This window comes from Octodon degus, unplaced genomic scaffold (genome assembly GCF_000260255.1).
Source record: "Octodon degus isolate 3935 unplaced genomic scaffold, OctDeg1.0 scaffold00002, whole genome shotgun sequence".
Classification (NCBI taxonomy): Eukaryota; Metazoa; Chordata; class Mammalia; order Rodentia; family Octodontidae; genus Octodon; species Octodon degus.
Genome location: NW_004524578.1, coordinates 36,460,975 through 36,486,613, shown reverse-complemented (window position 1 = coordinate 36,486,613; position 25,639 = coordinate 36,460,975). Strand labels below are relative to the sequence as shown.

Here is a 25,639-nt window from a genome sequence, read left to right as displayed (position 1 = left end):
AAAGCTAAATGTTTGTTTTTCTCAGGAGATCTGGAAGATGCGGAGTCAGATGCAGATTACTCGTTCTCCTGCTATGCTCAGTTGGAAGTGGATGGATCCCAGCACTCACTGACTTGTGCTTTTGATGACCCAGATGTCAACAGCACCAACCTGGAATTTGAAATTTGGTGAGGAAGGTAGTTTCTATGGTGCTTAGAAATAAGTTCTTCCTCTATTTCCGCCTGCTGTTTTCAGTAGCTGCAAAAGGGGTATCTTGCCTAATGAGATACTAAAATCTAATAATAGCCCAAATACTCCAGAACACTTAATCTTTTGCTAAAAGACCAGAGAAAAGCAGTTCTCACTGTTCATCTTTCAGGTCCCAAGGCTACAAATGATATATATAGATCTTGAAACTCCACATCTCTCTGGAGCTTGTAACAGAATTTAAACTCTGGTTCTCCTAGACTGTTCCACCAGGAATAGTACAACAGGATGCTATCTAGTGTTTGCAAGATGCATTTTTCAGTGAAGTGGCTTGCATTCTAATTTCAGTATGCAACAATAACTTTCATGTCTAGAGCAATTTATGGAAACATTAGTCCTCAGTTTCCTCACCTAAACAATGAGATAATCGAACTCCAGGAAGGTTATTGTGATTAAATAGTTCAATACATGTAATCCCCTCAGAATAATCATCCAATATATAAGAAATAATGGAAAAGAAACATGGAAACCTAACTGTAAATATACACCTAAGACTCCCACCTCCTTGATATAATTTGACTTCAGATTATCCATTCAATGGAAATTTTCCAAAATCTGCATGAATAAATTAACTCTTAGTTTCATGAGGCCTCAATGAAAAGCTAAAGAAAAAGTAAACCTTAGGCTTAAAAGTTAATAGAGCTTAGGTAGCTTTTTCTCTCTCCCCTAGCAAGTCATGTCTTATTTCCAAGAGCTGCTATCTCCAGTGATTTTTAAAAAATTACTCTAATGTGAAACCCTGACAGTAGCTATCTCCAATTTAATATCAGAGGGCCTCATTTTTAGTTCCCTACTCAAGAGAGTAAGTAAAGATCCACCAGAAGTAAAAGACAACTTTTTAAATTCTATAGACACCAAGCCAATACCTTAATATGTATTATCTATACAAGCTTTGAGTTACATCTTATTTTAACTTTGGAGCTGTGTTGTCGACTTGATTGGCTTTCAAGCCATTCTGGAGATTAATAAAGCATACATTTGGGTGTGTGTGGGTAGTCATGGAGGCATGACCTGAGATCCATATGTGGTCACCAGCCCCTTCCTTGTAGGTGCTACTGCCATGGTCTGCTTCCTACGAGGCAGCTTTGCTGAGTTTTCTGCATCTACTCAGGCAGTACTTTATCCCGTGATTACCAAGAGAATAGTTCTTGCTCTTGTATTCCATTCCGCATACTCAGTTGGCCTGTTTGTTCACTTCTATAAATATTTATAGAGAGAATAGGTGCTTACAATATTCAGAATGACGGTTAAAGACCCATATAACTTATTTAAGTGATATACTCATTTTTCATGAGCAAAATACCCTCCCATCTAGAGGTTAGATTTTTGGTTGTTCAACCAACTGGTTGATGAACTGCTTTGAATGCCATGCTTTGTCTTGGACAGCACAAGACTGACCTTTCTACTCACTTTCATAGATAGTGTTTGACTGCTCCATGTCTACTTGAACATGCTTACTTCCCATTTGAACATGCTCACTTCCCTTAACAAGTCTAGAGTCCTCATTTTGGGTTTCTGATTGGGTTTATAGATTGTTTTTAAAGACATCTTAATTGTAAAATAGTGTCTCAGTTACTTTTCTCCAATTTCTGAGACAAAATACATGCTGCTCAAAATTAAGGAAGAAAAGGCGTACTTAGCTCATAGTTTGTGGGGGTTTCAGTCCATTATCAGCTGGCTCCAAGGCAGGGTGGTATGGCAGATGGACAGCAGTTCACAACAGTGGATGACAACATATCAAGAACAAAAAAGGGAAAGGGCAAGCCTCCTTTCCTCCCTTTTATTGTAAGCACTCTATCACCCCCTTAGGGCGAGTGTAGCATCCACATCATCTCCGTGCCCTCCTCTTGTACAGCATGAGGATATTTATAAAGTGAGGGCCCTGGTCCCTGGCTGACTTACTTGCTTCAATTTCTAAACTTCTCAAGTTGACACAACATACCAAACATTACAATTCACCCTTTCTCAACTTCTCATCCAGACATATTCCTTTGTACCAGTTTCTAGATACAAAGACATGCTTATTCTTATGATTTCATAACTTGAAGATTATAACATGAGTTTAACAATACTTAAGAACAAGTGTTAATTCTATCAAGATTATATTACATTAGAACCATAACATTTTGCTCCTGTCTTCCCACAGACTCATGCACAGCCATTTATGCAAAAGGCATTTAGTCCTTCGCATAAGCTCCCAGGGTCCTATCAGTTTTAGCATTGCTGAAAAGGCCATGTCCCAAGTCTCCTCTGAGATTCAAGGCAAACTTTAAGCTGTAAGCCCCAGTACAAATGAAAAGTTAGACACTTCCAATACCCAGTAGCACAAGATAAACATTACCATCCCAAAAGATACAAATGAAGATACAAAGGAAGGGGACCCAAAACAAGTCCCAAATCCAGCTTGACAAACATAAAGTCATATAGTTCCATGTCCAGCATTTGAAACAATCTGTGGCAAATTGTGAACTTCAAAGGGCTTGAGTGACTCGAAGCCTATGGCACTTCTAAGGATTTGTCTCCCACAGCTTTTCTCATAAGTTTGCCTTATTCTCTCCTTGCAGCTTTCCTTAGGTGATTCATGTTCCTGGCTTTTACAAAATTCTGTGATCTCTACCATACTTTCAGCTTCAACTGACAGCTTCACACCCTGCCCCTCTAAGTCACACTGCCTGGCCTCCCAGGCCTTCTGAAATTGGGGTGGAAGCCCTCTCCATCCCACAACGCTTGCATTCTGCATGCACCTAAAACTAGCACCATGTGGATGATCCCAAGCTCTACTGCCAGCCAGAGCAGTAGCCAAGCTTTCCTCTCTCTTGGCTGTAGTGGTTGAGTGCCTTGATAGTTGGGCACTCTGAATCCAATTCTGAGGAATAAATTTTCTATGCTGCCTCTTTTCTAGAACAAGGTGCTCTGTGACTTTCTCCTCAAACCAAAGGCTTTCACTTGTGTATTATTGAGGCTGCAAAGGGTGGAGCCTTGTTGCTCCTTGTGATGCCCTCAGGCCATCTTTTCTATTGTCCTGTTCCTTTTCAGCAATTGAGAGCACCTCAGTTCCATCTTTATAGCTCACATCTTCACTAGACCTTCCTTTCCGGCAAAACTCACATTTTAAATCATGCTGCTAGGCTTTTTGCTCTTAATTCTCAACATAGATCTAGTTAAATGCCCCTGGCAGTAGCCATGGTACCACTTCAATATTTGACTGAAATTTCTTCACTCAGATTAATTAGTTCACACCCTTAATCTCACTCTCAGGCAAAATATCTGGACATGACCAAAACGCACACAAAACACACATCATCTGGAGTCAACAGCCAGTTCAGTCCTTCTTCCCATAAGAAACCTCCCAAGCCTAGTCTTTACTAGGAGGATTTCTCTCAGCCTTCTGATCTTCTGAGCTGTGACCAGAATCTCCCATACAAAAGAGCTAAGACATTCCAGCTCTACTTTTTCAGACATCTCTGATCCTTCCCAAACTCTTTGCATAAGCATTCCCAAAGACTCTTGAACAACATAGTCAGATATAGTCACAGCAACAAGTCCACTTCTCTGTTACCAAATTTCATGCCAATAGCTTTTCGCTATTGATTTTTCCAGCCATAGTCTATCCGGAGTCCCCATTTTGGGTTTCTAGTTGGGTTTAGATATTTCAATTGAGATTCTGGAGATAGTTCAGCAGTATAAGTGCCTGCCTGGCAAGCACAAGATCCTGAGTTCAATCACCAGTACAAAAAAAAAAGGAAAGCAAAGCAAAGCTAAGCAAAGATAAAACACCAACCCTGGATCTAGCCACTAGGCTAGCAGGCCAAGAAACTGATTTAGTAGCTATTTATTGTGTTGATCTCAAAGATGGACTTGGATTAACCAAACTCAGGTAGTTTATCAGTGTGTCAACTGACTACTTCACATGAACCCAATTATCACAATAACCCAAATATTCATACCAGGCTCAGGACTTAGAAAAATTGGCAGGATAGAGAAATTAGGCAGGCCAATAGGTTGCGTATCAGTACAAATCCACCTTTACTCGGAAACCCTAGAACCTTTTCATTCAGCAAAATGATAGCCAAATCTCAGGTGCCTTGAGTGAAAAAGTAGAGCCTCTAGAAAAGGTAACTGGGGACACAGTCCTTATGGCAATGCTAAAGTGTCTCTGGAGCTGGGGACTTACTTAGGCTGTCTCTGCAACAGGGTACAAGGGATGAGTACCTGGCATGTCATAGTGTCTGAAAATGGAACTTAATTTTCTCAGTGTAATTAGATTTTCATTTAAAATGTGATCAAAACATTGCTCATATAAGAGTAAATACAAAGGTGGACCTGCTGGGCCAGTATGTATACAGGATGGCTGAGATGATTGTACTAATAATTTCCATCTGTTTTTTAAAAATAGCAGTTAATGTGTAGAATTTTCACCTTAACTAACTCTGTATGCTGATATCTGTGATCCAAGCAACAACATTGAAGACAGCAATGTATAATACAAAAACTGTGCTTGAATACCTATCATCTTGGTCTTCTAAACATGTACTGCTTCTAATGTCTTACCAATTCTTATTATACTCTAGTTAAAATAATATTTTTAAAGTTTAAAAAAGACAAGAAAAATATTAAGGTTTCTTGAAAGCAAGTGGTGATATTCAATCATTTGTTCAATCTTGTGTAACTATATCTGTCAATCTGAACAACAGATTTGACTATAAAATTAGATAATAGAACAGCCATTGTTAATTAGCTGCTCTTGTTTTGAAAATCTTCAACATATGTATTGCTGTATGTTACCCTGGTTCTGTCATTGTTTCTGCTATTTGTTTTTGCTTTTGTTTTTACTCTTCAAAATAAAATTAAGTTAAATTTTTAAAAAGTAAATATAAACAAAAAAAAGTAAATATAAAAATACAATGAAAAATTGTTGAATTCAAGAGTAGAGATATTTGGTGCAGATCTTGATATGATTCATTTAAAACATATTAGTTGCCAACATTTAAAAATCTAGGCATTTCTAGTATGTTTAAAGTCCAAACTTCAGTCCTCAGTACTGGAAAAAAAATCAAGGTGTCTCCAAAAGTCAGATCTGATAAGGCTGGATCTATGTACAGCAAAAAAGAACTGGAGCAGAATTCTGGATGCTTCTTACAGATGGGAAATTTAATGTCTAGACCCCAGGACATTTCAATTTGAGACATTACTTTTTAGGTATTTTGCATGATTTTCACAGTCAGCCCTCATAAAGTAACTGTGTTATCTTTCTTTCCACGCTTTTGGGGGTACCATAATCACTCCCACCTACCACCTACAGATACCACTTCAAATAAGTGAGTTTTGGTTTTCGTCAATTGCCACCATGTCATAGGCTGCACCCCAATATTCTAGGTTTAACTGGAGACATCTTTTAAGTATTGTTATTTTAGCTTTTTTTGAAATAAACTATAATAAGCAGCAAACGTGTCCATTATTTTGGAGTTAGATTCTTTCAGGGTGATGTGAAAATGAAACTAGTGGGGATTTTCTGTTTGTTTCAATATTTTCATGTAAATAACCTGTTTCTACCAACAAAAGAAATACATATCTCCTACTAAACTCTATAACACTAGAGGAGATGGAGGGTGGGATGGTGTTAAGAACTGAGTTGCATAGTTCCCAGTAGTCTCTTCCTGTTTTCAGAACCAGGATATTTGTGTGAGTGGTTTAGGTTTGATGCATCTAAAAAGGTGCTACATGGGGGCCAGAGAGATAGCTCAGCAGACTAAAGTGCCTGTTTAGGCAAGCTTAGTGGTGCAGGCCTCTAATCCCAGTGCTGGGAAGGCTGAAAACAAGAGGATCATATGAGTCAGAGCTGCATAGTGAGACCCTGTAACAACCAAGTACATTTTTTAAAAAGAAGATGCTACAGGATAAAATTCACCAGCCTATAACACTACTATAAAATAAGAATGTCAATTTTCAGCTCCCACTCCCCCTCTCACTTCCACCCCACATACCCTAGAGTAGCTCTCTCTGCTAGCAATACAATATAACCCATAAGTCTCTGAGCCACATAGGTAATGCTAAATTTTCTAGGGGCTAAAATTTTTAAATGGAAAAAATAAATAGGCAAAATTAACTTTTGAAATTAAGTTTACTTGTACATTTTTAGATATACATAATTATCATATTGGGTATAAGGAATTTGTACCCATGCATCATATTTTTATTCCTCTTTTCTTCCCAATCCCTTCTCCCTTCAACTCATCTTCCCCTCTCTATTTACAAAGCTTTGCTTCTATTTTATTCTTTTTTATTGTTATTTTTCGCTTTTCCCTTCTTTACTTTCCTCTTTCCCCAGCCTAATTCTTATTTCCTTCTGAATAATTTCTTTTCATTTACCAATATCTATTGTAAATTTTGGTCCTTATTTGCTCTTTCAGTTTATCATACCAGGGAGGCAATGCAATGTTTACATCTGTGAGTTTGATTTATTTCACTTAAGAGCATGTCTCAAGTTGCATCCATTTACCTACAAATATCTCAAATTTATCCTTCTTTATGGCAGAATAGAAGTCTATTATATAATATGTATAATAAATAATGTTCTTCATAGAGATAGAATTTCAGCATTGTTTTAATTTGCATCTGTCTAATAACCATTGATGCTGAACACTTTTTTTCATGCATTTCTTTGCCATTTGTATTTCTTCATCTGAGAAGTGTGTATTCATTTAGATGTCCAGTTTTGGATTGGATCTTTAAATCTGGGGGGGCTCTGATTTATTTTCAATTCTTTATATGTGCTAGATATAAGTCCTTTGAAGGGCAACTGGCTAATTTATTTTTCCATTCTGTAAGTTGTCTTTTCACTCTATTTGTGATTTATTTTGCTGTGCAAAAGCTTTTTAATAGGATGAGATTCCAGTTATTGATTTATTGTACTATTTTCTGTGTGATTTGGATTTTCTTCATGAAATCTTTGCCTATATTTGTCTTTAGGAGTTTTGCTCTTATCTCTTCCAGCAGATTTATTGTTTCAGTTTTAATATTTAGGTTATTTGATACATTTTTATCTTAGTTTAATGCATGGTGATAGACATGGGTCTAGATTTAGGCTTTCACACTGAAGGAAGTCCATTTTCAGTACTATTTACTAAAAAGGCTTTCTTCCAGTGAACATGTTTGATTCCTTTGTCCAATATATGGTGTTTGAGTGTGTTTGGAGTTGTTTCTGCATCTTCTAAGGCTCTCATTGTGGTCAAGTCTGTTTCTACACTAATACCACACTGTTTTTAAATCACAGTAGCTTTGTAGTATTATTGCAAGTCAAGAAGTGTAATGTCTCCTGCCTTGCCTTTGCTGCTCAGAATTGTTTTTACTATTCTAGGCCTCTTCTTGATCCAAAGAATTTTAGGAATGTTTATTCTGGTTCTATGAGACATGCAATGATATATTGATCTGGATTGAGTTAAATTTGTATAACAATTTTGAGAGTAGGACCACGTTCAGTATGTTGATTCTTCCTACCCATGAGTGAGGGGTAGCTCTTCATTTTCTGATGTCCTTTTTGATCTTTTTTCAGAATACTGTAATTTTCAACCCATAGATTTTTTACTTTCTTTGTTAGATTGATCCTAAGTATTTCATTTTTTTGAATGCTATCATGAAACTTGTCATTTCCCTAATTTCTCTTTCAGTGAGTTTGTTTGTGTACAGAAATATCATTGTTTGTTGAGTGTTGACTTTGTTTCTAACAATGCTACTGAATTTAGTTTTTAAATCTAGAAGTGTTTTGGTGGAGTTTTTGGAGTCTTCTATATCGAGTATCATGTCATCTGCAAATAATTTTAATTTTACTTCATTCTTTCCTGTCCTTATTCCTTTTATTTCTCTCTTGTCTATTTGCTCTGTCTAATGTTTTAAGAAATACATATTGAACAAGAGGGGTGATAATGGCCATTTTTGCCCTGTTCCTGATTTTAGAGTGGAAGTTGTCTGTTTTTCTCCATTTATTAAGATATTGTGTATTTGTTTGTCACAGATGGCTTTTATCAGATGAAGATAAAGACTATTCCAATGTTATGTAGGGTTTTTATCATGAGTGAATGTTGGACTCTTTTTTTCAAGTTTTTTAAAAATTATTTATTTATTTGGTACAGGGTCTCACTGTGCAAATTGTATTGGTAGTGATCCTCCTGTATCAGCCTCTCCAGTGCTAGAATTACAGGGATGCACCACCACTCCCAGTTTCAGTGGCCAGCACTGTGTACCTGAGGCTCCAGGACCAGCACAGCATGTGGTACTGGGGACCAAACCTGAGTCCTTGAGCTTTCCAGGCAGGTGTTTAGACCCCTTTGCTATCTCTCAGCCCTCTTTTTCATAAGATAGTCTAGGGGTATATCAATTTTATTTAATCTTTCAAAGAATCAACTTTTCAATTCATTGATTCCTTGAATTGTTTTCTTAGTCTCAATTGAATTAATTTCTGCCCCGATCTTACAATTTTCTCTCTCATACCAGTTTTGGATTGATGTTTTCTTCCTGGAATTTGAGACTCAACATCAAGTTGTTTCCTTGAGCTTTTTCTGTTTTCCTGATATGAAAATTTATTGCTATAAATTTCCCTTACTGCTTTCATTGCATCCCATAAGTTCCAGTATGTTGCACTGGCACCATGTAATTATAAATACTATTTAATTTCTTCTTGACTTTCCTCTGTGACCCATTGGTTATTCAGGAAGGTGTTGTTTAATTTCCTATCTTTTATATAATTTTTGTGGTTTCTTTTTCCTTTGATTTCCAATTTCATTGCACTGTGGTCTGATAATATGCCTGGAAGAATTTAAAGTCATCTGCATTTACTTAAGCATGCTATATGGGCTAATGTGTGTTCTACTTTGGAGAACATCCCATGTGTAGCTGAGAAGAATGTGTACTCTGCTGTTGTTGGGTGAAATACTTTGTAGACATCTACTCAGTCCATTTGTTTAGAGGTTTGGTTTAATTGTAATATTTGTTTATTTTTTGCCTAGATTATCTATCTAGTTATGAGAGTGGGATATGAAGGTCCCCCATTCCAACTGTGTTAGTGCTTACTTGATTTTTCATGTCTGATAATATCTGTTTTATGTATTTGGGTGAACCAGCATTTGGTGCACATATATGTATGATTGCTATCTCCCTTTCTTGGAGTCTTCTATTAACAAGTAGGTTGTGATATTGTCTTTTTTGATTAGTTTTCACTTGAAATTCACATTGTCTGAAAATAGAATAGCTACTCCCGCTTTTTTCTGAGCTCCTATTGCATGGAATAGTGTTTTCTATCCTTTGACTTTCATTCTATGAATTCCTTTTGAAATTAAATGTGTTTCATTAATGTATCATATTTTTGGATCTTGCTTCTTGATTCAGCCCACCATTGTTTCTTTTGATTGGTGAACTGAGATCATTTATATTGATGATTATAACAGATATAGATTGGTTTCTATTTCATGTATTATTTTCCTGCTCTTGGTTCCCCCCCTTTCCCCTGTTTAATTACTTAGCCTGCCTGATTGTTTCTGTCTATTTGTGTTCATGTAATTGTGATGTTTGTTTCTTCTTTCTAATATATCCTTCATTGCTTTCTGAAGAGCTTATTTTGTGTTCCCAAACTTATTCAGGTGTTCTTTGTCATGGAAGTATCTTATTTTCCCATCAATTTTGAAAGATAGTCTTACAAAGTTCTTCAGTCTGGCTTAGGGATTATTTTCTTTTAAGGCTTAAAATTACTTCACTCCAATTTCTCCTTGATTTGAGAATTTGTGTTGAGAAATCTGTTGTGATTATTGGGTTTTCCTTTATAGATTTGTTTTTTTACTCTAAATTCTTAAGTCAATTGAAAATAAACTAATAATTTACATTTTTTTATTTTCACGGTAAATTATATTGGTTGAGCTTTGAATATTAGATTTATTTTGGTTCCCTGGGGATAACTTTACTTGGTTATAATGCATGTGTAAATAGTTCTTGGAGGAATTTTCCACATATTTTTGAAGGTTATTCTTCTATAATGTGCTTTTTTAAAAATTCTGACCAAGTTTGATACCAGTTACCTAGCCTCATAAAATAATTTGGAAAGAATCTACTCCACCTTTATGTTCTGGAAGAAATTTTAATAAGACTAGCACTATATCTTTCTTACACATTTGATAGAAGTCACTCACTCATGGCCCACAGCATACCATTTTCTTTGTGGGAAAGTTTTTTTGTAATAAATGTAATTTCTTTAAAATGAAATATTGAGATATTCAATTTGTACATGAGTTCATCTTATTAACTTATAATTAGATAAATACATTTTATGACATAAAAGTTATTATATGCTTTGTCATAAATTTTAATTTTCCTTATTTAAATATCTGCATGATCTAAAGTAATATCTTCTTTTACATTTCAGATATGGACAACTTATATCTTTGATTTTTTTAACCTATATTATTAGAGCTCATCACCTAAAATTACCTATAAAAATCTCTTAGGCTACCCACTAAATATGTGTGATTTTATGTCTATAATTGTTCAGATTGTTTCAGTATTTCTTTTATAGAACTTTTCATTATTTTGTGGTCAATGTTTCTTCATAGCCTTTCTTTCATTTATTCCTGTAGGACAACAAAAAAGCAATTACCTTGCTACCTAAACAATCTTTTTTCAATAATCAATTATAAAAGTAAAGGAACTTCCCCTGCTTGTCATGAGTGTCCTTTGCCTATTTCAGGTACATTTGTATTTAATGTGGAAACAAATCAACATGCAATAATAGGGCAGCAGGAAGCCACATTACTTTGATTCATTCTGTTCTTCTATTAACCTGCATCCATGCCTGCCTTACCTAAAGACACCAAAGTTAAAGTTATATGACTACAATGTACTGTTATGTTATTCCAATGTGTATACAAATGTTACCTGAGTCAACACATTTCCTTTTTGTTTCTACAGTGAGAGCCTTTTACTGATAGATTGCTTGAATTTTAATAAACTGCCAGATGAGAAATATTTCATCAAGACAAATAAATTCTTAATGATTGGTAAAAGCAACATATGTGTGAAACTTAGAGAAGAGTATCTAGCCTGTAAAAGAGTGGAAATAGTCCATATAGGTAAGTGGTTGTGTATGAGTATGGTTGTCAGTTTTTCGATGTCTGAAGACGGTCTGAATTTATTATGTGTTAAAAAATAGGCAAACTGTGTTAAAAATCAGCAACGGATAATGGCAATTTCTCAAATACAATTTTCTTTTTTCGGAACTGGGGATTGAACTCGGGCCCTTACCTTGCCAGGGAACCACTTATTCCACTGAGCCATCTCCCTGACCCTACAATTTCTAAATAAATAAAAAACCTCACACTTAAAAGTGCCAATTATTCTGGTGAAAGAATTATAAAAATCTTCAAACTGAGCTTTGAAAGAGGGTTTTTATACCTACAGATCAAGAAAAGAACAAATCAATATGAAGTATCTAGCTGTGCTGAGCCTCTTGTCATCCACTGACACAAGAGAATCTTGTCATCCTCTTCCTCTTGCCTTCTCCTAAATGCCTTGTAGTCTTCTTTTCACACATTGAGAGTCACTAGCTAAATTGTCAAGCTATGTCTGAAAGCACATATGCTTTCTGTATTTTAATTTTTCCAGAGGAAAGAGAATCAACAGAAGAAGGAAGGGAAATCATAGATCATAGATACATATATAATAGATCAAAGATAGATAGATAGATAGATAGATAGATAGATAGATAGATAGTTTTACTTTTTCATAGGAGGCTGCCAATTTTAAACTGTATGGTAAACCAGAAGGCTAAAGATTCAGACAAGGGTGAATGTTATAGCCTTGAATCTAAATTCCTCTAAACAAGAAGCTCAAGCTCAAGGAAACCACTTTGTTTACTTGAAACAAATTTATTTCTTCAAGAAACCACAGTCTTTGTTATAATGGTACCTACCACACATGGAAGGTGATCTGCTCCACTCAAAGTCAAACAAATTTCAGACATATCTGTTTTATAAAAAAAAAAACTTAAGTTGGAATGTGACTAAATAGGTGAATTCCATAACTTAGACTGTACAAAAGCCCTGAGTTTAATTCTCAATAACACACTCACCCCCACCTCCCCACACACACATATGCTCAAAATTTGGAAAAGTAAAAAATTAAACAGAAGTTCTATGACAGAATGATTATCTTGGAATTTTTTAAAAATGCAGTTGAAGAGAAACACTTGGCAACATGGCCATACCCATGTGAGTACTGTCCAGGATAAGGGTGGCAACCATAGGGCATCTCAGTCTGAGGCATGAGAAATCTGGGTTTGGATCACTTGGAGCCAGCCTGTTATAAATGGACGGTTAGTTTGTGCACTGCATGAAAGCATCATACTTATTTCTTACTTCTGAGGGAAGGCAAAACTATATTATCTTTTGAAAGTTTGCTGCAATATCAGGGGAGAGCTCATTCTTACATAAACCTGCATCAGCACAGGAGTTCCCTTATGCATATAACACAACACACCCAAAGGCTCCAGATGACACCCTGCTACATCCACATCCCTAGATCCCATGTTCTGGATACCCTTAGAGACCTACTTTCTGCACCCACAAGCAGACTGCAAGCTTGACACATCTCCTCTGAGGGACAGAAGACAGGGAGAATATACACACTACAGATAGCACAGGTCCCTGTGTAATGGTTTCACTGAGTCTATTGGGCTTTGGAAAACATTTCTTGGCAAGCAGAATATAGTCTTATAGCCATATCTTATTCTGGCTCCCACCGTGATCATTTATTCATGGATTTACCACTGAACTGAATTTAAACTGAATGTTCCCAGTTGAATCCCAAGGCCAGAGCTCCCTTGCAACTAAATCTCTCTCCCTTTCTTCCCTTCCTTTTGTGGCCCCACCCTCACCCAATGAGGCTGCAAAACTTCTGATCTTCTCATTTCAACTGCTTGAGAAGATACATATGATTGTTTGGACTGCATAAGAACATATTAACTTTTTAAAATATGATTAAGGAATGAACCACTTTTCTTAATCTGTGTAGAAACAGTTGAGCTTTACGCAGCATTATCTGGAAAGCTCTGGACAAGCCAGAATGAAATAGCAGGGACCAGAATGTAGGTTAATTAACCTCAATTAATTAAAACTCAGTTTCCTCACCAGTGTAGTGGGGTTTTTTTGTTTGTTTGCTTTCTACAAATACATGGAAACTTTATTTTTTTAATAATTTTATTGAGAAACAAATAGCAATGAGACAGTTTCAAAACCAATTAATAGGAGAGTTTCAATAATTAATACATTGCATATTGTTATCTTCTTAGTGGTTATTCATAGTACAAGATGCTGACATGATATCCTGTCCAAATACTATTAGTACAAATCTTTCTTCTCATTGAATTAAGACAAAGTAGCTGCATATCTATCCTATTTTGTATATACAGATACAAAATGGTCATTCATTTGTATCCCCTTTTTTATTTAGTTTTGTCAGACAAGGGTATTCCATTGTCATTTAAATATTGTAGGCGTGTGAATTCAGCAAAATAATCCAATATAGTCCAGTAGTTCATAATAGTAGTGGGTCATCCACAGGACTGACAGTGTCAGAAATTGTTGACTTGAGCCCTTTACAGCCAGCATGCCAACATGGCTTCATCCCTTATACCTCGTTTTTATACCTTTCTTCTGGATAGTTAAGACCATGATAAAACAAGACCCATATAACAAGAAATGTAATTTTTGTATCTGATAAGGTCAGTCAAGTCCCCTCAGGATTTATCCTGAAACCCTATACCGCACTTTGTAGATCCTTTGTCAGTGTAGTGTTGATGGATAACTACCATTTGAAATCAGCATAAGCAAAACACTCTGTGATTGGTCCGTGCCTTATCAGTATCTGCTCTGTTCTTTCTCCATTATTATTGAGAGTCCTTGGAAAATGGAGACAAGCAGGGGACTCGTCCGACAGCTTTTGTCGTGAACGTGAAGGGAGGCCAGGGCTAAGACAGTTACCAGGATTCTCTGTGGGGCTACTTCTCCCCACCCACCACCTTTCATCCTGTTTCCTTCAAGTGTATGACATCATCAGTTTTTAATAGTAATTCTGAGGGTGAAAAGGATAAAGTACACCTTTAAAAGAAACTCAAGGAAAAAGAAAAGTCACTTCTATTTTAGTATCCAGAGCTGTGCAGAAGAAAAATAGGCAGTCACCACAATGCCGCAAGTGAATATGACACTTCTATTCTGGCCCAAACTCCCCTGGGAGGTTTTCATTTGCTGAGGCCAGTAGTTCAGTCTGAAGCTGAGTTTAAATACCCTAGAATTTGGCTCAGTCTAGTAAGGGCAAGTCACTGAACAAACACACATTTTCTTAGCAACAGGGCCTCAGATCAGTCATGCCCCATCCCAAGATGACAAACTCCCCAGACCATGATTAAAAAGCAGTGGACACAAGAACAAGGAAGTCTTGGGTTAAAGGTAGGGAGGTGACCTAATGTCATTCTTTCTGTCTGATCTGCCTGAAAAACTACTCATATCCCTCCAACAGGATATCTTACATGACACAGTGGATCATTGCAGCAATTTTGTGAGGCAGACAAAGAGGAGGAAGAGACCCCCAAGGAGTTCAGAATTCTGGCACCAGAGAGTGACAGAAAAGAAAACCTGAGGCCACTCAGGAAGTCATGAGCTAGGCCCTGGATGCAGACCCTTCCCGTGCATGCACCAAGTGGTACAACATTCCCAGCTATTGCCTAGGCTTTTGGCAGAATGAAAACTCAAAGCTTACATGATATATAGCTCTGGGGTAGTTGTTGAAAGTTCCCTAGTATTACAAACACAGAGAATATGTTTTAGTATAAAATTAACACTAGCTGCTGTAAGAAATAGTCCCATCAATCTGCCATATCTGACACTTTCAGTTTATTCATTGATCACACACGTAAGAGTGCAAATGATTGTTCCTAACTTACAGATGGTGCTTCCCTAAGAAAAATGAGGGGGCCTTCCATGCTCTGACTGCACTATCCAACACATGAGTTCAAGTGGTAAAAGGGGATCGAGAAGGGGAATTGCTTACCTATGCGAGAACTCTGGGCCAAACCGGGCTGGGCTAGTCACTTCCACTCACATCAATCAAAAACCCCACACCAGCTGCAAGGGAGGCTGGGAACTATGGTCTGTGCTTGAACCCAAGAAACAGAAGAAATAGGTTTTTGATTTAGTAAGCCAGCTGCTGACACATAAAGTATAGGAATTATTTGCCAAGTAGATGAACTTTAAAAATTATAGTTATTTCCTTGATGGCTTTATAGACAAACATGACTTCTTATTCCTTTGCAGTTAAACCTGAGGCTCCTTTTGACTTAAAAGTTACCTATCGTCCAAGAGCAAATGACTTTGAAGTGACATTTAACACATCACACTTGCAAAAGAAATATGTAAAACAATTAATGCATGATGTAGCCTACTGCCAGGAAAAAGATGGAAACAACTGGATGGTAGGTAGATCAACCATATCTGTGAATCAAGAACTTCTTAACACTATGTATTTCGTTGTTCTAGAAATGCATTTATCTTGGAAAAGTTAACAATTTTTTTCAGACTATTTCCTTTACTTTCCTTTTCATTTACTATGCTCCCAGTATCATAGTAGATGCAGGCCCCACAAAACCTCCACCTTCCTTGGCTCATCCTGCCGTAGATCTGACTTTTTTTTGTTCCTTGCTCTACTGTTTCTCCTTATAATGTTTCTAACTTAATGAATCACAACACAGATTGAGACCAAAGTAATCCTCAAAAAGTGTTATGTCTAGTACCACATTCTAGATGAACCAGACAAACAACATTTCTGGGTAGCATCGCCAAGAATTATCTACAATTTTGTTTAGGGATTTGCGGGAGCAGCATGAACTCAGAAGAGAATACAGAGAGTCTCTCCAAGCTTTGTTTTTATTTTAAAGTCTGAAGGTTTAGTCACTAAAGCAACAACTCAGTATCTATTCTTCATAGTTTGGATGTTTATTTAGTTTAGTTCTTTAGGATTTGCTGAATCTGAAATAACTTGACTGTTTCTACTCTTTGGGAGGAGGTGGTGGGAATAAAGTAAACTATCTGAGGTTATCTGATTTCTTCTAAAATGCTGGCCTGACTTTTGTCCCTTCTGTACCACAGGGACAGAAAATATACTGCAATTCTTTTTCTCAAAGCTTACACAATGCCCACTGCCCTCCTTGATCGGGCCAGGATTGCTCTTCATTGTGTGCAGTGCATTACTTACAGAAATGCAAGCTCACTCCCAAGGCATGTGCTCCTCCTTCTGTACACACACACACACAGGCTGGATGATTTTGATCCTACTCTTTACATTATTCATCGTAAAATTGTACTAGGAGAAAAGCAAGATGATTAAGAAATAAGACATTTTTAATAGATGCCTGTATGACAATATACTGTCTGGAAAAAAAGTAAATTAAGTGTCTAGCCCTGCCATAAGCTTATCCGTGCCAACACACAAGACAGACAAAATTATAAAATAAATTAAACTTAAGATCAAATTGCCATATATGCAGCTGACAGATGGTCAATAGCTATATAAAGAGCTTTAATGACTTATTAAGAAAGATAAATATTCCAATAGAAAAATAAAAATCTGGAACTATGAGTAAGATATAAATTTATTAATTATATATAAAAACAAATAAATGTAAATGACAATTGAATATTGCTTCACTCATCAAATTGACAGAAATTTTCATTCTTATGTTTTCCTTAAGGATGATACATAGTGTTGAGGAGAATCCTATGTGCACATTGCTATTCACAGTGTAAAATGACGTTTTTCTGGGGAGAAATTATTCTTGCTCCTTAAGCTGTACTTTCATTTCCTTTGGCACATGAAAGGGGAGAGAAACGAAAGAATTTGTTTAAGCGTAGGAAGGAAGACAAAATCCTGCAGATGATTTCTAACTTTTTGAAATAGAACAGGGCACCTCAAGTGAATTAAAATTAACACTATGACAGTTCTCTTGGCCACTCATGGCATCATTTATGAGCTCAGGGAATTTGCTCCTGGTTCTTTTGCTAAACCCTTGGTCCCCTCAGTTTAACAAACATGAGAGAATCTCAGGAAGATGCCTAAAATTCTGAAGGAGTTTACCTCAAGCTGACTCAGGAGACCTGAGCAACACCTCTTTTTATATCCCTAATGGAATGTTTTACCCCTCAGCATATGAATATAACCAACACGAGGCTGACACTCCCACAGAGAAAGCTACAATCTGATGCAATGTATGAGATTAAAGTCCGGTCCCTTCCTCACAGTGACTACTACAAAGGCTTCTGGAGTGAATGGAGTCCAAGTTACCACTTCAAAACACCAGAGACCAATAGTGAAGGTGAGTAATGGCTGTGAAAAACCTGCCTTCCTTTACAAAACACTGAGCATTAAAGTGTGAAATACAAAGGGAAGGGTAAACAGATGCAATGAGCCTGCTGGCGAGCACACCCCAGGAGGGTGTTCTTCCATTCTCTTTGGAGAATGGTCTGCCTCTCATCTTTCCTCTTTATGTCTTTCTTTTTATAAGGAGTGGGAGCAGCAGTCCTTCTTAGTTGATAACTGGTCTGGTTGTCTTGATGGTTTTGCCTCAGGCTGCTAATTATCAAAATGCCCATGACTACCTTCTCTTTGTCAATTTAGATGGGATCCTAATAGTTGGTCTCTTTAAAATCTCCCAGGGAGCATCGTTTATGAAGGCATGTGGGCAAGCAGCATGGCTGCCCTACATCTCTTTTTCCAAAATTACAAATATGTCCTTGGGACTGCAAAGTAGTACTAGCCAGAAAAGCCAGAGAACAGGAAAGTTCCCCCAAAGAAACCCGACATAGACCTTCCCTTCGGCAGGTTAGGAAAGCAGAACAAGCACCACTTCGTGCCAACCTCTCATTCCCACCCTGGCACTTCTTATGGCCTTAGGGTGAACATTTACTTTTTCAGCTCTTTATTGACTTTTTTTGTTGGCAGAAGGAGTTGAGAAGAGACTGGTGATTTCTTTGATGCTCAATCACCTCTGTATTTCAAGTAGCTGATGTTCTAGCCCTAGCGGCCCAAATCACTGTCACTTAAACCATGCAGATCTTCTTGTTTACCAAAGAAAACCTTTCAAGAAATAACAAACGATGACAAGTGTAATGGCACACACCTGTGATCCCAGCACTATGAGGGTGATGGCAGAAGGATCCCTGTGAGCTTAAGGCCATGGGCTACATGGCGAGACCCTGACACAAAAAAAGAAATAACAAAAGATCCCATGTTACTAAATAAACTAAATGTTTTTTGCGGAACCAGGGATTGAACTCAGGCCCTTGTGTTTGCCAGGGAAGCGCTTATTCCACTGAGCCATCTCCCCGGCCCCAATAAACTAAATGTTTAATGAAAGTCTACCTAACTTATATTTGCTGAATGTTAACCACAATCTATGCCTGTATTTCAGAAGAGATGAATCCTGTTTTACTAACTATCAGCGTTACCAGCTTTATTTCTGTGGGTCTGTTGGTCATCTTAGCCTGTGCGTTATGGAAAAAAAGGTGACATTTTAAAAATAATCCAGGGAACATTTGTATGGGGGTCCCAGTTGGTGAAATCTTGAGCCCCAATTATTGATGAAAAGCTTTGCAAAATGCAGTTAGATATACAAGGAATTATAGTGCTCACTGCCCCCCTCCCCAATCTCAGGTGCCAGTGGAATTTCTCTACTGATTTCATAGGAAGCCAAAATGCATAAAGTGAACACATAAGGCAACTCCTATTCCAAAAATAAAAATCACACCAGTTAAGTTACTTAATATAAAGGATGTCCTTAGCATAGGCCGTATATCCAGGATTGCAAATAATCAATTCAAAAAGTATTGCTTTAAAGCAATTTCCCTGAATAACTTAGAATGTATTCTTCGCTTCTAACAAAAGTAGAGAAAAGGAGCATGGTCAGTGAAAAAAGGGGGCATGATGCCAACATCTGTATTGGCAGTGAATGACCTGGTCAAATTTTACTTTTAAAGCTACACCAAAATTACCTTGGTCCAACATCATTGTTTCTTCCCAGGTGTACCATTGTGATACCTTGTTTGTAGAGTAGATTAATAACAGCGTTTTCTGGTCTACCCCTCCTGATAATGGTAGTGCACTGAGACACAAAGAAAATACATCCCCAGCCCATGGTCATCCATTAGTCATGGTTCTTAGCTCAGAATAAGTAGAAAGACCTATCGGGCCTGTTCTTTCTGCCAGCCACTTGATCTATCAATGTCTTCTGATTTCAGGATTAAGGCTATTGTATGGCCAAGTCTTCCTGATCACAAGAAGACTCTGGAACAGTTGTGTAAGAAACCAGAAAAAGTAAGTATGTCTGGTACTTCAGGAAGCACACTGGTAGTGCCATCCCAGCAGCTAAAAATTATATTCCTGGACAAGGAAAGCTGACACCCAGCATCTGGTCTTGTATGCAACCTTAGTGAGGGTTCTGTATAAGACCCTAGCTATAGGTCCCTGTAAGCAAGGAGCTAAAATGAAATGCAAGTCTAGAGATGTCTAGGCTTCAGGGCTGGAGCACCCAGCAAGTGGTCATTTCAAACCCTGAAAGGACATAGTACCTCCAGAAGTCAAAGGACATGTGGGAAATTCTCAGACATTCCCTGTTAAATCCCGGCCAGAGGGTTCATTAAATCTATAAACTTATGCCTGTCTATATCTGAACTGAGTGCTTGTTGCCCCATCTGTCTGGTGTCATCTTAATCTCTCTCTCTCTCTCTCTCTCTCTCTCATTTTTTGCAGAATTTTAATGCGAGTTTCAATCCTGAAAGTTTTTTGGACTGCCAGATTCATAAAGTTGATGACATTCAGTCTAGAGATGAAATGGAAAACTTTCTGCAAGACACTCTTTCTCCACCACTAGAGGAGTCTGAGAAGCATGAGCCTACCAGGAGTATACATGGACCTAACTGCCCATCCCAGATTCCAGTTACCACTTCAGAAACTCTCAACAGAGAATTATCTTTTGGATGTCCTGCTGGAAATGTCAGTGCATGCAGTGGCCCTATGCGCCCCTCTTTCTGGGCTCCAGACTGCAGGGAGGGTGTCAGAAGTGGCTCTCATGTGTACCAAGACTTGCTGCTTAGTCCTGGAACTGTAGACAACACTGTGCTCCAACCATCTCCTCACCAATCAGGACTGCTGACATTGAATTCAGTTGTTCAGGGACAGCCCATCCTCACTTCTCTGAGGCAAAATCAGGAAGAAGCTTATGTCACCATGTCCAGCTTTTACAAAAATCAGTGAATGAAAGAAGACTCAAGACAGTCCCTATTATGGCTGATGGTAATGGCCGGGAGCAAAGTCTACAGTTTTTATTCTACTTGTACATCTACATACAGAGAAGGCAAGATTAATGTTACCCAACAACAGTGCTTTGACCTGCTTCAGTTGCCTCCAACACAAGGGAGGAGCGTTTTGCTTCTGCCATGTTGATTTGGTCATGTAGCTTCATGGGACCCAGTGAACTCACTGTATAAGCCTTTAAAAAATCAGGAGTGACTAAAAGAAAAATTGAAAGAAAGGACAGAAGGATGAGGAAAACAGGAAGGGAGTAAAGGAAGGAAGAAGGGGTGGAAATGGGAATGACAGTTATTATTATGAAAACGTAATTCAAATCCACCAAAGTGCCAAGGGCACTGCACACTTCACCTCATTCCACACTCACAATAATCCTGGTAGGTATGGATTATAAGCATCATTATTATTCCTTTTGTTGTAGGTGATGAAATTGACACTGAGGGCTTAAGAAATTTACCAAAGCAGTACATTAAGTGAGAATTAGACCCAAGATCAATTGCCCAGAGTCAGACTGCAGTCCCTCTATAGATGAGCTTCATCTTGCCTACAGTGTGTCCCATTTTTTAGTTCCACAAGTAATTGGGCAGCTATATAATTTATTATCCAAACTGGATCACTTTTGAGAGTAAAAGGGAAAGTTATAAGCAATAACCCAGGCCAAACATAAACTGGGATTGTCCCATATGAATAGGGATACATATCACTCATTATGTCAGTTAAAATTTCTGTGATAAAGAAAGTGGGATGAGGAGATAAATTGATGTATGAGTCTGAAGAGCAATGGCCAGTCATATCAAGAAGGGGAAAAAGGCCAGAAAAGACTATTAAGCCAATTTGATTTTGTTTTATGAAAATGATGTCAGGAGATCATACAATTAGAAGCCCAGAATTTCTGTTGCTAGTTATCAAGACCAGGATTCTTTGCTGCTACCCCAAGTACATTTATCCAGGATCACAGAAGAACATTATCACTGGCCCTGAACTGTGGGACACCTGACAAGGAAGCCAAGTCAAGACACTTGGTTAAACCCACTCCCTTGGGCTACATGTCCCCAGGATCACACGGAGCAGAGGTGGCCCAGGAAAGTAAAGATGGGTTAAGGGTTTTATTTGGTATCTACTGTTACTTATGTATTAAATTTTCTTCTTTTTATTTTATTTTGTTTAGAGAGATTATGTGCTTTTAATTTTTAAAAATATTTTTGTGTTTGTCTTGTGCTACCTGTGAAAAAAGTTTACATGGTGGACTAATGGACCCTATCTACTGCAGTAAGGCCTAGCCATAATCAGAACATTTTATTCTTCAAGTGAATATTTTATCTTCCCAAGTGTTTTGCTCTGAAATAGTCCTAAGGAATACAATACTATAGTTGTTTAAATTTTCTTGGTTCTTTTTTTATTTTCACAGCACTTCTACAAATATTCTTATCTCCTTGACAAACACAGAAAGCCTGCTGTATGTTAATCATGGTGTTAGACACAGGAGATTGGAGGACATATAACCATAGAACTCCACCTCTTAAAATGCAAAATCTAACAAAAAGGTCAATTTGTAAATAAGTTATTATAATATAAAAATTTTTAGCAGGGTATGTTGAAGGTATCCTGTTGAAGACAGAAAACAATACCATGAAATATCAATTTGCATGAAGGGAAGATGGAGAATCCCTGGAATATAAGGAGCAAAAGATATTTCCATCATGTAGACAGACTTTTTTGATGCTTCAAATAAATGGGAGCCAAGTCTGGAAGAGAAGATCACCAAAAATTGCATGCCTAACCTAGGCCTTTGATACTTATACCATAGGGGTTCTTTGAGGGCTTTATAACATCATATTTGGTTTACAAAAAAGTGGAGACACAGAAATGACAAGTTAGTTACTCAAACTCATTTATATCCCTACTGTAAATAATCTCTCAAATAAGGGAAAAATAGTTCTAGAGACTATCAAGGTCCTTCTCCAGGTCTAAAATGTTGTTTCAGTGCTGCTTGGTACTTGTTATAATTTGAATCTAGTGAATAAGTGTCTGTTATTGGAAGCATTTTAAATTCACACATTACACTCATATAATTGCAATGGCTGCTAATGCTTGATTATATACTCAGAAACGATAATGATAAGTTAGCTAATTCATGCTGCCTAGTCCCCTCTTGAATATCTTTAAGAAAGAAAAACCTCTGGTAAAGACAACGTGTAACTCAGATATGTCAACTATCAGTACCGTGTAGCACAAATTGAAGAGACAACTGAGAGCCCAGCTGCTGATTTGGGCCAAGAGCCACGCCTGGCTCCGTGGATCTTGGAGTACTCAGTTGACTTTCTGCATCCTTTACCCGGCTCTTCAGTGTGGTTCTGGAGAAACATGCTTCAGAAAATTCAAGTGTGTTTTGTTTCAAATGTGTATACTTGTGGTTTTTTAGCTCTTGCAGAGTTTACAGAACTTGGAACTGGCCGAGAAGGTGGTGAGAACACATGGTGGGAAACCTGGAAATGTTACAGCTTAGATGACATTTTTGCCAGTTGGTCAGTTTGGTGGATTATCCTCAAAAACGTACATCATTCACTACAGTGAAGATGTTGGATTTAATTCTGTATTTTTATATGCATTACTTATATTTTGCAGAGCTGCTAAGTATATAAGTAGATGATGTACATTGCCATTTTATATTTAAATAAAGGATATTTAATTAAATGCTATGGCTTCACTTCATCTATAGAAGCTGCAGATAGAGGAGATGTCCAGAAGAGACCACAGCTCTCACCCATTGGAAATACTCTGAGCTCATTTGATGTTATTCTGTGGGTTTGGGTTTCCAGGGTAATCTATTACCAGTTAAGTAGTTAATGCATAATAGCAATTTGTTAAGAGCCGTCTCTGTGCTTTATATCATGCTACACAGAGATGAAATGGAATTTTTCAAGGTCAGTGACATGGAGCAGACTATACATGGAAATATTACAATGCCACACTATTGCCTTAAAGCAAAGTATCAGTCAAGATTCTGAGCTTTAAGCAATAGAAACCAACTCTAGTTAATTTTGAGTAGAAAAATAATTTGCCATAAGCTATTAGGAAGCTTACAGGATACTGGGGGGATAAAAGAGCCATTTTTACAGGCAACAAAGTACTCTCTATTTCTGCAATTGACATCTACAGAAAGGACAATAGACACTCCTACTGCTTCCACCCAGCCTCTGAATAATCTCAGCAGCAGCGGCCAGCCAGCTTCATGACTTCAGCTGCTCAGGTAACAGCAGAGCTGGATCCTGTGCCCCTGTGCCTGGGTGCCAGCAATGAGTGACAGGGACTAGAGCAACTGGCATTTTTATCTTCCACAGGAAGTGCCAGGCACTTCTTCAGGGTGGGCCACTTTCATATATGGAAAAGAGCCTTCACTTCTGGAAAAGAAAAAGTGAGTAAAAACAGATGAAAGACACATTAAGGAAAAAGAACTAAGAAGAAGCAAAATAGACGGGGTCACGTTTGATGTGGCAGTGCATGGAGTTACCGTGTTGGGTGAGGGGTAACTCAGAATGGGCCCTGGAGAGCCACGAAGCCTTTCTTGGCAAGGGAAGCAGCGGGTTTGAAGTTATGGAGTTGTGAGAAAAGGAAAATTGGAGAGCTAGAAGCACAGTAGATGATTCTTCTCTAGCTGTCTCACTTGGGCACAGTAAGGTATCGCTAGTTACTCCTGAAACCAGATGGAGTTATAACACGTGTTGCATTAATCAATTTTTCCATTGCTGGAACAAAATATGTAACACTCACAACTTCAAAGTGGAGAGATTTATTCTGGCACACAGTTTTTAGAGAATTTAAGCCATGGTTGGTTCTTTCCCTGGCAGAAAGTACATGGTGGAAGGGTACAGCTGAAGAAAGGTGGTCACCCATGGCAGCCAGGAGGCAGAGCGAGAAGGGAAAGGCAGACGCAAAAAAAATGCATCCTTCCAGATTCTGTCCCCAACAGTACACCTCCACCCCAAGTGGCCTGCGATGTTCTCTCAACACACCACTATCAAGTCTTTTCAAACATTTTCAAAGTAGGAATATGACAAAAGCTGTCTTTCTTCATATGCTCATATTTTATCAGCTCTTATCATATAATTACCACAATACATTGTGATTTAAGCAAGTTTGGGGACACACACACAAATGACTTGAGTGCATTTACCTTGTGGGAGCAGAGGTGTAGGACATGCTAAAGAATAGCCTGCGAGTAGTTGAGTCTCAATGTGACTGTCAAAGTATTTCACAGAGAGACCCTGTTTTCCTTCAACACGAAGTTCAGTGAAAGTTGTTCACAGGTATCCACCCAATGTAGCATCCTCAGTTCAGAGTTGGCAGAGTAGTATCTGGGAGTGACACTTGGGAGAACTGGTGGGAGCCAACAGTTAAGTGAGGGGCATGCCAGCCTAAGTATCCAGCTTAAGTCCACACCGGCTGGGAGTATGTGGAAGGATTTTAGTCAGAAGTGTGGCGTAATAAATTGTTGTGTGTATGTGTCTGTCATACAATGGAGGAGTATTGATTCAACACAATATTAACCTGAAAGAACTTTTATGTTTTTTCAGCAACTGTTGAATTCCCTTTCCTAAGTCAGCTTCTACCCATATACCAAAGCTTAATTCAGTCTCATTTTAAAGTGTAATCTTACATTGTTATCAGAGTCATACACATCCTCTTCGTAGGCTTGTGGCGAGAGCGATTTAGACAGCAAGCAAGATAGCAGTTTCTGCTCCTTCCACTCCTCATGCTGCACTGTTTTTCTTTTTCTACCATAATTTTATTGATAAACAAATAGCAATGAGACAGTTTCAAATCAAATTGGTAGGACAGTTTCAATAATTCACACATTGCATACATTCTTCCAAGTGGTTGATTGCTGTACAAGATGCAGATTTGATAGCCTATTTACAAACACTATTAGAACAAATCCCTCTATTCATTAAGAGAATGTAACTATATATCTATCCTAACCACTTTGAATACACAGATACAA

General features: G+C 37.8%; 1 protein-coding gene across 3 annotated transcripts in view; it reads left to right on the top strand.

Moving 5' to 3' along the window:
• Il7r (interleukin 7 receptor) overlaps positions 1–23,311 on the top strand; it is a 27,991-nt gene extending 4,680 nt beyond the window's left edge. The window contains exons 2-8 of one of the 3 annotated variants that reach the window (XM_023712029.1): positions 26–167; positions 11,197–11,357; positions 15,594–15,751; positions 17,479–17,647; positions 18,746–18,836; positions 19,569–19,644; positions 20,080–23,311. In XM_023712029.1, coding sequence (XP_023567797.1) covers positions 26–167; positions 11,197–11,357; positions 15,594–15,751; positions 17,479–17,647; positions 18,746–18,836; positions 19,569–19,644; positions 20,080–20,583 — 1,301 coding nt within the window. In that variant the 3' untranslated portion in view covers positions 20,584–23,311. Of the gene's footprint in view, positions 1–25; positions 168–11,196; positions 11,358–15,593; positions 15,752–17,478; positions 17,648–18,742; positions 18,837–19,568; positions 19,649–20,079 lie in introns of all 3 variants that reach the window. The other 2 variants (XM_004623438.2, XM_023712030.1) reach the window with 2 other exon arrangements.
• Positions 23,312–25,639: the final 2,328 nt, after the last annotated feature.